The sequence below is a fragment of the Colius striatus genome, chromosome 3 (assembly GCF_028858725.1).
Source record: "Colius striatus isolate bColStr4 chromosome 3, bColStr4.1.hap1, whole genome shotgun sequence".
Lineage (NCBI taxonomy): Eukaryota > Metazoa > Chordata > Aves > Coliiformes > Coliidae > Colius > Colius striatus.
In genome coordinates, this window is record NC_084761.1 from 86,565,298 (window position 1) to 86,578,203 (window position 12,906).

At 39.4% G+C, this 12,906-nt stretch overlaps 1 protein-coding gene across 1 annotated transcript in view; it reads left to right on the forward strand.

Moving 5' to 3' along the window:
• EVC (EvC ciliary complex subunit 1) overlaps positions 1 to 12,906 on the forward strand; it is a 55,975-nt gene that overhangs the window by 26,694 nt on the left and 16,375 nt on the right. Inside the window, exon 12 of the mRNA XM_061992912.1 lies at positions 9,768 to 9,980. Within this exon, the coding sequence (XP_061848896.1) occupies positions 9,768 to 9,980 (213 nt within the window). The remainder of the gene's footprint in view (positions 1 to 9,767; positions 9,981 to 12,906) is intronic.

Below are 12,906 nucleotides of genomic sequence, written 5' to 3' on the forward strand. Positions count from 1 at the left end.
AGCCATTTGCCTCACACTCATTTGGAAGGTTTAGACTCTGCTGTTTCTGTTCTACCATAAGCAATGAAAAGATTAAATTAAAGATTTGATTAAACATTCTGTTGTTCTCTTCATCTCTGTATTTTCATAACTGCAGGCTTGTGTTGCTAAGTAAGTTAGACAAAAAGTTCACCTCTAGAGAGTTCTGTTCTGTTGCTTTTTTATCATTCCAGTAGAAACAGAAACCTAATGATATTACTGAAAAAACGGAGTGAAACTCTCCAAAGTCACCCTAACATGCTGCACAGATATTTAGATGAATTTTCCTCAGCCTGTGGTCCATAAGACATCCAAAGATAGACAGCAAGACAATTAAAAAGGGTGCATTCATACATTTGTCAGCACAGAGGAGAAAGAACTAGAAATAATTAAATATTTAAGAATTCAGCCCAGATTTTATTTTTTTGCAAATTAAAATTTGCTTTGCAAAACCAGACAAAATAGTTATGCTTTCCCACACACAGAAGTTAAATAGCTGTTACATTTAAGGGAAATAAAACTGAAATGTCTTATTAGGAGCTAATTACCTAAATCCAAAAGTATGTGAAGTGTCATCTAAATTGTAATTTTTGTATAACCAAGATTTAGCAGTAGCATCCTATATGCCACCTCATCCAAGTAGTTCATACGCTACTGGCCCAGCTCATACTTTCTACTGGCCCAGGATTAAAGAAATGTCACATATTTCTTCTGGATTTGATATTTTCCAGTACTCACAGGATTTAGGATTCCAGACAAGTTCCTGCTTATGCGCTTGTTCCCATCTTGACTTTAGTTGGAAACCCCCAGAGCTGGAATGAGTCATACCACACTTTGAAGATGGCAGCAGAACCCAAGCCATAGTGGGTTGGCTTTTTTTCCCCACATCCAAGCCCTCTCTTTTCTTAAATTGGTTTCATGGTCCTTGAGGCATCATCACTATTGCAATTCATCAGATTTATATCTGTCCTATTACAGATTCAGATAAATGACCATTTGGAGTTATATCCAATAAGTTCATGTACTGTAATAGCACCAGTGTTAAGACAGATGCATATTTCCAATGAGCTAGTTAGGTCTCATGTTCAGGCATATCTTCAGCCAAGAGCAGTTACTAGCAGCTTTCAAAGTGATTGTCTTAGAGTATACAATTGCCTCCATCCTCTAGCAGCTCTCTAAACCATCCACTCCCATTTAAGTACCGTGTCAAAACTTGCACCGTAGATGACAAACCAGAATAGATCCTCAAGGAAAGCAGCCAAGTACAAAGTTCTCAAGGGTTGTTCTCTGACATTCACTTGACCAAGCTCAGAAGCCCAAGTGCCCAGCCATTACCCTAAGCTCATGGTCTTTAGCTGCTATATATAAAGACCATTGTACCTTTTTTTTTTTTTAACAAGGGAAAGGACCTGGCAAGATCTTATATGAGATAAGAAGTCTCCATTCCTCTGTCAGTCGTGTGCTAGAATGACTTATTTCAAGTTACCTTGGTTTGTCCTTGTACAAGCAAGCAGGGAAGCAAGCCTGACATGTGATTTCATCTATAAATAGAAAGATAATAAAAGGTCAACATGTGACCAAATAGAGAACAAATTAGTATCCCGGGGACTGAAGAAAAGATGTCATTTACCTGTAAGTGCCACTCACTTGTGGCAGAAGATCTTTCCATGTTCTCACAGTGTTCTTCTAAGCACTTCTCAAATTTCCATGCTTTTCTGATTTTTTCATTTTTCCCTCCTTTTAAACAGTTTGTGAGCTCATCAAGATAGATTTGTATAACCCTCTAGCATAACTATGGCCTGTAGTGCTACAGTACCTCAAAGACTTATCCAAATTGCTGAATAAATATGTAAAAATGCAATGATCTGGAAGCTGAATGCGTTTGCATAGAATAATTGAGTAGGTTTGTTTTGTGTACACATGAATAAATCAATTAAAATGATTTAACCAAGGTCAATGGAATCTGTTGATGCCTGAAGTGAGTGAATGAGTTGTATCTGGAGGATAGTGTAGGACTTTTCAGCCATAGGAGTGGATTAACATAGTGCACTGTAGCTGAATAGCCTGTGTCTAGACACAGACTCCGTAACTAATCTTTGAAGTGCAATTTGAGGAATGGAGGCAAGTGATGTTATCACAGTATATCATAACTGAAGGAGGAATTGTGTCAGAGGTAATTGAATGACTCAACCTAATATTTTCATAAACAGTCTGCAGAGTTATCCCATACACAAGGGATATTGTTCTGCAATAACAGTTTTGTATTGGCTTGGGGAGCTTTTTAACTGCAGACTTTTTACCATCATTTTCTTTTATGTGGTAGCAAAAGCACCCCCTTCCCCCAGTATGTCTTATTCTGTTTCTCATTTCTCTTGATCTCTTGAAAAAAAATTAGTGGCTAGCTACTTTGGAAGTCTATCTCAGAAGCATATCAGATGTTCACGAACTTTTAATCTTTGCTTTCTCTTTTTTTTGTTGAGCTACCTGCTTAATTCAATAGAAGTGAAAAGAGGCTGGTGGTTAACAGTTCATTATTAAGAAAACAGACATGCAGATTGCACAAAGGAAATCAATTAATAGCTAGGAATTACACAGTCTGTGGCAAGATAATTGTTTTTCCTCAGTCTGAACATCAAAACCATAAAAACACACAATTTAGTGTTATTTATAATTCCCCTTTGCTGATAGCAGTTCACCAGAATGTTATTTCATTTAATTTGTCAGAACACAGAAATGCACAGGAATTTAGACTAAAAGCTATTTAGTAGTATTATCAACAGGCAAAGCAATAAACATTTTATGATTGAGTAAACATGAATGTGAGATTGAAGCAAAGTACTTGATTTTTTTTTCCTTTGTTAATAACAGGGGAAAGTTTACTTTTGTCAAAATAAAAAGTACAGATTCTCAGAGACTTAACTCTTTCAGTAGTTTCTTTATGCAAATCCATTAACATGAGTTATATATATATGGATATGGTTTGGGTTGATTTCATAGAGTTGATTTCTTTTTTTTTGTACCAAGAATTATTCTTTTCAAAGTGAATCAGACACAACTTGTCTCAAGTGGAAATCCATATCAAGAGACCTCCACCTCAAATGCTCACTTCAGAAAATTTTACCCTGTGATTTGTCTGAAAATGGCTGAAAGACAGTCTATGTGATCTAAAAGATGAAATTTGTGAACTCTTCCCATGCAAGCTCAATCTAGATCTGGGTTTACGTGCTGATTAAATTTGATCTGGTGATTTCAATGAAAGCTGGTACAAGATGTCTGATCTGGAAATCCTTCATTCTGAAGTTTGCTTCTTGCCTTATTGTATAAGAAATGTATTTTACGTGCATATGGATTCACAATTTGTTAAGAGTTAGATTTAGTAAAGGACATAACCTTATCTTCAGAGGCACATTTCTAAAAAGGGAATACAGAAAGAGAAGATTGAAACTGCCTCCTGAATAAATCAAGGAGCAGTGAAGGGGGCCAGACTGGAATTTCAATGAAACCTCCACATTAAATGTATTAAAATGAAACTTTTTTTTTTTAATTAGCTTGAGCTAAGGATGACTTCAGTGACACTGTGTTTTATTGGTGTTAGGATGCTTGAAAGCAGGGTAATGTTTTCATTTGCCAATTAACATTCCAGAATATTTCACGTGGAAGAGAGGAAGCAGTACATGCAGTGAGTTTGTGACTGGGAACCATTCAGTTTGAGTTTATCATGTGAAGTATCTTCTAGTGGCCAATGGTGTCCCAAGAATTTTTGGAATATTTATCTGAGTACTGAGTCTTTCCTTAATAAGATACAATATCAGTTGGGAAATAAATCTCTTGCTTCCTAAACAAGTGTCATAGACTTTGAGCCTCTGTAGATATATGTGAGACCATTCTGCAGCTTTGAACACAGCTTTTAATTATTTTCATGAAATGGTGTTGTATAACAAGTTTGAGCAACTTTTTCTAGTGAAAGGTGTCCCTGCCCATTGAAGAGGAATTGTAATTAGATGGTCTTTAAGGTCCCTTCAAACCCAAAGCGTTCTATGATTCTAAGGTAACGAATAGCCATCGCAAGTTAACAAATAGCTGTACAGTTGCCTCCTGGAGATAATACATACTAGTCAATGTCTGGCGTATAAAATACAGTACAACCAGCCTTTATAAATACATTTTCCTGCTTCACAATTTCTCTATTCACTTTATTGGCATCTGCATGTAGGAACCTTTTAATCATTTGGGTTTACAGGGGAGCATGAATATTGTTCTTTGGTTTTGTAGTGAAATCTGATAAGCTGTGTATATAAGCTGGGTTTTGACAAAATTGTATATTTATTGCCTGGTTTGAAATGGAGATGCAGTCAGCATTTTAATATGGCCCATTTTATTTCTGCATATACCTCGTGGTATTTCTTTATGCTTGATGAATTTCTCTGGAGATTTTTTGAAAAGCTTTGAGATTGACTGCCAGGTACTACAAACAAGTTCATTCAATGCTGCAATCAGCTGTTCTATTAATGGAGTCAATTTGAATAAATTTCATTAAGTAAAAATTCTAAAAACAAGAGACAGCATATCAGGAAGCTTGTAAGAACTATTTTGTTGGGGTTCTAGTCCTGGAAGCAATAGATTTTTTAAGGATTTTCTTTCTTTCCTATAGAAAATAAGTTTTATAATACATAATACTGTCCCTGTTCACAGATAGACTTTATTGCTGTTTCAGAACAAGCACATTCCTTAGAGTACAAATAGCTTTGAACAGTTTTGTTGGCTTGAGTCACTTTGGTGGAACTCAATCATATCTCCAGTCCCAAATGTGGACTTAAATGTTATTTCCCCTTTCAAATTTTAAAAGTCTATTCTGTGGTTTTTTTTCCAAGTGCTGCATTAAACATTGTGGCCATCATATCATGCCCTATTAGGGTCTGAGCTGCAAGAACTGCCTGTGCTCTAATGTCCGTATGATTATTTGTACAGATTTAAAGAAATCAGCAGACAGTGGTTCGTTGAACACTGAAGAGAAGGAAGTATTTTGATGGTCATCACAGATAGTGATTTATCTTGTGATCCTGGATCGCAGATGAGACCAATAAGTGCAAGATTTATATCCTGCACAATGGAGAATTTCTAACAGAACTTAAAGGGAATGTGTTCAGTCCTGTTAAGAATCTCTGTCCCAGGGATTTACAGCACCTGATCAGGCTTCCTGTGGCTTTGTATGCCAGTCTGCAACATTCATGAGGCATAAAGAACATACTGCTTAGTTTTACTTCCCCTCCATGTATTCATTTGACTTTTTCATTTTTAAAGGGACTGTCGATATGAAAATCTGATCCTGGGATTCTAATCCCACTTTCTTGTCCTTTCATTACACCAATTTCAGCAAAGGGCCATGAAGTATTGTGTAAACATATAGTTCAGCATCTTTGATCTAACAATAACTTGGCCCATCAGATCAGTGAGTTAATATAAGTAAGAAATTTTGTGGGAACCTGTCGTGATTTGGTCCAGCCAGCAACGAAGCACCACGACAATCTCTTGCTTGGTGCCCCCCATTCACCCCCACCCTCATTAGGATAATGGAGGCTCCAGCAAAATGGCAGGAAAGAGATAACCAAGGATGTTGTGGATTAAGACAAGGACAGAGAGGGTTCACTGCCAATTACAGTTCTTGGCAAAACAGACCCCAGTACTTCACTTAGAGAGGAAAGTAGGAAAGTTTATTCTACTACCTACAAGAAGCAGAACAGAACAAAAGCAAATACAGGGCAGGATGATGAGAAAAATACAGCCATCACTTTAACATCTCTCTTCTCCATCCCTCCTTTCTTCCCAGGCCCAGCTCTCTGCTCCTGATATCTCTACCTCCTCCCCCCTCAACAGCTCAGAGGGGCAAGGAATGGGGGATGTGGTCATTCTCTCACAGATGGGCTCTGCTGTTTCTCTCTTCTCAGATGAGGATGACTCCTGGCATTCTTCCCCTGCTCTGATACAGGGTTCCTCCCCCAGGACACAGTCCTTAACGAACTTCTCTGGTGTGGGTTCTTCCCAACAGCTGTGGCTTCTGCCGATACAGGGTCCCTCACACGGGACACGGCCTCCTTTGAGCACAGTCACTACCCCTGACATGCAGTCTGTTATGAACTGCAAACAAATCTCTGCTTCATGACTCCTCTCCACGGGATGCAGGAGGGTTTCTGCTCCAGCACATCTCCTCCTCTCTTCCCTCAGTGACCTTGGGGTCTGCATGGTCACTTCTCTCTCCTACAACTCCTTGCACCACCACCAGCCAGAAAAGAAGGAAGAAAAGCAAAAAAGATAAAAAAGAAGAACAGAAAGAACCCTCCTATTCCAGCTTCTTCTTCTTAAAAAGTGATTGTGGAGGTACCTAATTGGCTTAGCCCCAGAAGTAGTTCTGGCTGGGGAGAGTTTTGAGCAACTTCTTACAGGAGGCATCTTTGCAGACCCTTCCCCACTATCAGAAACGGCTCCATGCAAAACCATGACAGAATCTAGTCACATTTTTCATGGACTGTGTACCCACTCTGGTAGGGCCAAAGGTAAGTATACAGCATGATTTGTAGCTGCAGGGAGAGCAAGCAGAACTCTCTTCACCTCTTCTTTAACAGAATGGCACAAAGGCAGGTAACAAAATACCTTCTTTGTATTCTGCGACAAAGATTTCCTAGTAAATAATAATAGCTGTCAGCATGCCAGGGGAATGCTATCAGTTAAGTAGCAAAATGTGATTTAGCTGCCATAGCTGAAACTCTGGGTTTTTTTTAGGAATAGAGTTCCTTAGCACCCTACCTGAGATCTTTTGAGATTGCATTAGAAATGCCACAGACTCCTCTAGGTTGTTTCTGAACTATCTCTGACCCAAGAGAAATTCTTACGTCCCTGAACACCCAGTAAAGGCAGGAGGTTAACTCCTCTTGAAAGGCTAGGAAAGCTCAGGAAGGAAAAGGTTTACAGATACAGAATGTTTGTTCTTTAAATGTTGTGTGGGATATGGAGATTAGAAATGTAGGATCTTTGAGCTTATGTTAAGTCTCAGAATTTGGAGGCTTCAGTTTTAAAATAAATAGCAGCAGAAGACAGAATTTGAACAAACTATTTTGCATTAGTTTTGGCAAGCTAAGCCTGGCCCACAATGACATAGATAATTAAGGTGGTATAAGTCCCACCTCTGTAACAGGAACTGGCAACTATAATAATTAAGAAGCAGGAGAGATCGTACATTCAGCACAGGATGTACCTCTGTAGCAAATGTTACTCTAATGATACTGTCCTGTCCAGATCATGAGCAATTGCTAGAAATGGGAGAAGTGTCACCAGAAATGAGGTATCTGATCGTTGGGTCTTTGGCTACTAATTCTCATATCTAGGCCCAGTACCTAGTTTCAGAAACCTATAGTCCAATTTACGGGAATTCAGAACACTTTAAACAAAGCCAGTGGGAGCTGGATTCTGAAAATCCTGCCTGCTTTAAACAGGTGTGGAAAAAATCATGACAATTCAACTCCAAGGTGTAGTGAACACTTTTGATAATGTTTTGTCTCAATTTTATCTATAAGAAAAGGTTACTGCAGGGAGCTGTTAAGATGAGTTACTTATTGTTTATGAAAGAGCTAATTAATATGGTGATTAGCATCCTAGAGGGATCCTAGGAGGAGAACAATCATTTAGTATTTGGTGCACAGTTTGGATGTTTTATAATAAATGAGAAATAGAAAGTAAAGATTTTTAATAAATCAGTCAGTGGGTATCGATAAACCTAAATACAGAACAGACAAAGGTCCTGTGGAAACAGTACTTGAGCCTCAAATTTATCATTCTAGAGGGGCACAGAACTAGACTTCCCATGCAGCCTAAGTTCTGGTCATCCTTTATTTCTGAGTTCTTGACTTCTTATTTTCTTTTTTACAATGATAAATTTAGCAGTTGGAATAGGCAGTACAGTATAACAACAGTACATTATACCAGTGTATCTCCCTGAAAAGAGAAATCCATGAGAACTTTTCCTATCTGTGATCTGCAAACAAATATTTTTTGGCATCCTGATCTCTGTTTCTATTGAGAGATTCTATATTTTTATCACTTAAGAGATTGTAATTAAACCTGTAATTAAACTTGACTTGTGCTTGCAACAGGAATGCTGAAAAGAGCTTTAAAATTATTAACTGTATTTTAAGGAAAAGAAAGAAAAACTTTTTCAAGGGGCTAACTGATTTACAATGAAACCAAGAAGACAATAAAGCTTTTTGGCCTGCTGAAATCGTGTGGAACTCACACAGAAGTACCTCTTTGTACTGCTAGAGTCCATGTGACTTTTCCAGTGTGTTTTTGTTTTCTCTTCTGTTGCAGAAAGCTACCTGCCCTCATTCCTTTTTCTCAGGGATTATCTCAAATACTAGCAAGTTCACAAGCACAACTCCTATCAAATATATGTATTTGACAGTGAAATTATGTGTTTTGAACAGACTTTTTAGCTTGAATGCCACCTGACTAAGTCACCCAAACTCATCTCATGAATGAAAGAGCCTCAGCAATTGAAACTCAATCTTACAGGACCAGTTTTAGTAGAACTACCAGAAGATGTTTATTTTCCTAGGCTTGAACCTCTTCTGCATCAAGGTCCTTCAGACATTGAGGCATGTCATATTTTGGAGCACCAACTATTAATATGAATAATGCCAATTTTGCCTAACTGAAAGCCATACCATCCCTTTTAATTCTTCCTTCTTTTTTGCCTGCACCTTGTAGCCACACCTTTGAGAATATGTCTATGAGGTGTTGTGCTACAGAAGTTTATTTCTGCAGCAGCATGCAAAGTAAGTGGGTTGATAATACATGAAAAGGAGGAGACCTTTAAGATCATTGAGCCCAGCCTTTATCCGAGCCCCAGCAACCACTAAACCATTTCCCTAAGTGCAACATCCACCTGTCTCTTAAACATCTCCAGGAACAGTGCCCTGGGCAGCCCATTCCAATGCCTGACAATCGTTTCAGGAAAGAAATTCTTCCTCATATCCAGCCTGAACCTCCCCTGGTGCAACTTGAGGCCATTTCTTCTTGTTCTATTGCTTGTTACAGACCGACACCCACCTTACTACAACTTCCTTTCAGGTAGTTATAGAGAGTGATAAGGTCTCTCCTGAGCCTTCTTTTCTCCACACTAAACAGCCCCAGACCCCTCAGCCGTTCGTAATAGGAGACGTGCTCCAAATCATTTACTGGCTTGGCAGCCTCCCTCTGTATTCTCTCCAGCATCTCAATGTCCTTGTAGAGAGGGGCCCAAAACTGGACACAGTATTCGAGGTGTGGCCTCAGCAAAGCCGAGTACAGGGGAATGATCACCTCCCTGCTCCTGCTGACAACACTGTTCCTGATACAGGCCAGGTTGGCATTGGCCTTCCTGGTCACCTGGGCACACGGCTGGCTCATGTTCAGCCACTGTCAACCAACACTCCCAGATCCCTCTCTGCCTGGCAGTTTCCAGCCACTCCTTCCCAAGCCTATAGCGCTGCTGGGGGTTGTTGTGGCCCAAGGGCAGGACCTGGCACTTGGCCTTATTGAAACTCATGACACTGGCCTTGGCCCAGCCATCCAGCTTATTGAGATATCTCTGTAAAGCGTCCCTACCCATGAGCAAATCGATACTTCCACCCAGCTTGGTGATATGACAGGAAACAGCTCCAAAGGGCCAAGGGATTCACTTTCTCACCTCTTTCTGTCCTTCTTTATCCCTCTGTTAGGAGTTGTACTCTAAAGCTTGCCATGCTTTAGCAGAATTGGTGACAAAGCTGTTTCTTCAGACCCTGCCTCTTGTAACTGGCCTCTCTGTAAAAGAATGTGAGCTTCTGAAAGAGGAATGGCAGCAGAGCTTGGTTCCGCAACTGGAGAGATGGGAGACCCACCACCAGAGACGCTGGAAGCTTTTTCAGGAACAGCTGTTGCAAGAAAAAAACGTAAGTCCCATATTTTGTTCTGGAACCTCAGTGTCTGGAAATACAGATATGGAAAAAAAAATCAGCATACTTAACTGTGGGGTGTATTTTTGTGTATAAATGCAGAGCCCAGGTCCAGACACAGGTTCAGACCTAGGATAGGCAGTCTGACATGCAGTATGGAGTGAATATATGTGGTGTGCGTGTAGACTTGCATAGAGGAGTTGCAGAGTAATCACTGAACATATGTCCACATGGTTTAGTGGCTTTGTCAGCACATAAACATATTTTGTCAAGGCTACTCTCTGATGTCCTCAACTCTTGAGTATCTACAGAAACAGTTTAAAAAACCCTTCTATCTGGTCTGTCTGGAGGGGATACATATGAGTACAGTTTTGAGGAGAGGAGGCCTTACAGTGATAAATAGGTGACTATTTTTATGTATTAATGCTATAATAATTGGAAACATAAGATACAAGCTTTATAGAAGACTTATTCTTCACTCTGACAAGGTGAACACACATCCAGCTTTCCTGCTGTTTGCACCCAGCATTAACACCAGGGGAGAAAAGCAACAACAATAAACGCAGAGGCAGGTATCTTCAGTACTAGGCTAGAACTCAGATATACCTTCAATTTATTCATGCAGTGCTGTATCTCTATTAACACTGCTTGAAGACTAGGAAAGCTTTGTCAAAGAAATACCTTCTCTACACAATGATGTGCCCTTTCCCAAATGTTAAATGTGTGCTGCAACATATAGAGTAATTGGAGCTTCTTAAATAAAATATTGAGTTCTTCAATACTGATAAAATCATACTTTTCCCTACCCTCATTGTGCAAAGTACCTGGATAATCTGGTGTTTAGCTTTTCCACCCATTCATGGAAGATTCTTTCATAAAACTCTGTGATTCAGAAAACTGTGGGCTTCATACTAAATGAGTGGTTTGCTGACCAGTGGTTTTAGAAGACACTTAGGAATAGAAAAGTGTTTCTTGGAAATTCTTAGCCATTTCCTTATTTTTTTCTCTATTTTCTTTAATCTGGAATTCTAAAACAAGCACTTCTCTGATCAATTTATGTTTATTTCATTGTTAACTCACCTGTAGCTTACATGCTTTAAGTTAGGGCTGTGTTTCCTAGAACTGCTGGCTGGTATTTAGTATTGGAGTTTGGCAAACCTATAACTTAAGAGATTAATGGAACAGTATCTGACCTCAACTTTTTTTTTTTTTCATTTTCCCCCTTTTGATCAAGGATTAGATTCAATACCTGACTTGGCAAGCTTAAATCTCTGTGTGGCTGTTTCTTTTCATATTTACTGAGGTTTCACAAATTGCCTGTCTTTATGTGAATGACCTGAGCAGCCTCCTCTAGTAGAAGAGGTAGTAATCTAGAAGAAGAGATACCAGACATTTTTGACAGAATGGTAGGGGTTGTAAGGGCCCTCTAGAGATCATCCTGTCCAACTCCTTGCTAAAGCAGTTTCACCTAGAGCAGGTCATTAAGGAATATGTCATGGAGGGTTTTGAAAATTTCCAGAGAAGGAGACTCCACACCCTCCCTGGGCAGCCTGTGCCAGGGCACTCTCACCCTCACAGGAAAGAAATTTCTCCTCATGTTCAAGTGGAACTTCCTGTGTTCCAGCTTGTGCCTGTTACTCCTTATCCTGATACTGGCCCTGTCCTCTCAACACCCACCATTTAGGTGTTTATGAGTGTGGATAAGGTTCCCCCCTGAGTCTTCAACATTCGTATTGACAGCCCTTTTAATTTAATAGGCATTTTCTAGCAGGAGATACATCTTTCATATGCCTCTTGATAAGTGTACTATACTAAGAGTTACATAGTCACCTGCTGTACAGACATGGGAAGTCTAACACCAGAAGGCTTTTCACCAAGCTGTTTATGTGTGTCAAAAAGACATTTTTCCTATTTACTTAAACTGCTTTTTTTGTAGATTTGTCTTTCCTAGCATTTATACATATCTGGAATATGATGTCCTTTGGGAGAACAGAATCTCTTTTACAATTGAAAATAACAAATCAGTTTCATGTTTAACTTTGCCTTATACACTTGAGGATGGGAGTGAGGTGAATGGGAATAAATGACTAAATTTTGAGCATTTTCCCACATAGCTCCTTGCCTCATTATTTCTGCAGACAAGCTCTCCTGCCCTGGCACGGGTTACTGGGAGTAGAGTGCTGCACCAAGACTTGGCATTCAGTGTACATCGCACCCCATCTACAGGCTGTAGGGAGAACTTGCTTTCCTTCAGTTTCCTGAACAATCTGAGCTAAAAACGTCAAACTGAGAGCCATGAGAAAAAAAAAAAAAAGAGTGGGCTTACTTGGATCTCATTTACTGCTGTATATGAGGTCTAAATCAAAATATTTCATGGGTTTCATTACCTAAAAAAGTCATGTTCCTCACTTTCACTGCCAGAGAATGATGATGGTAATAGTCCTCCAGAAGGTCTTGTAATGGACCTGTTCCCACAGAGCAAAACACTGAGAAGCTCACAGAGTTAAAACGGGGTGAGGAAATTTCCTTCCAATCCAACATCAGTTGCTTGACATCCAGAAAACTGAACTGACATTTCTTTACCAATATTGAGATGGTGTCTATTTTATTGCTTTCTCTTTGGTTTATAACTAAAGCGACTGGAATGATTCTTGAGAAGCTAGACATTCCTTGAAACTTTACTTCCCTGTCTACCATGCTTTTGTCACTGTTTTTACTGGTTACATTCAGGAATCAGAGAGCCTGAGCTCTGTTCCAGACACTTGAATCTGTGAAGCATCTTGATTTTCTCTATTCCATATGACCTGTCTCTGAGAAAAATAAGGCCATTCCCAAGAACAGGAAATTTTGGAAGTTTAACTGGCAACTTGACCCAGGATTGCAGCAAAAAGCCTGACCTGGGTTGATGAAACAGTTCTCTGTT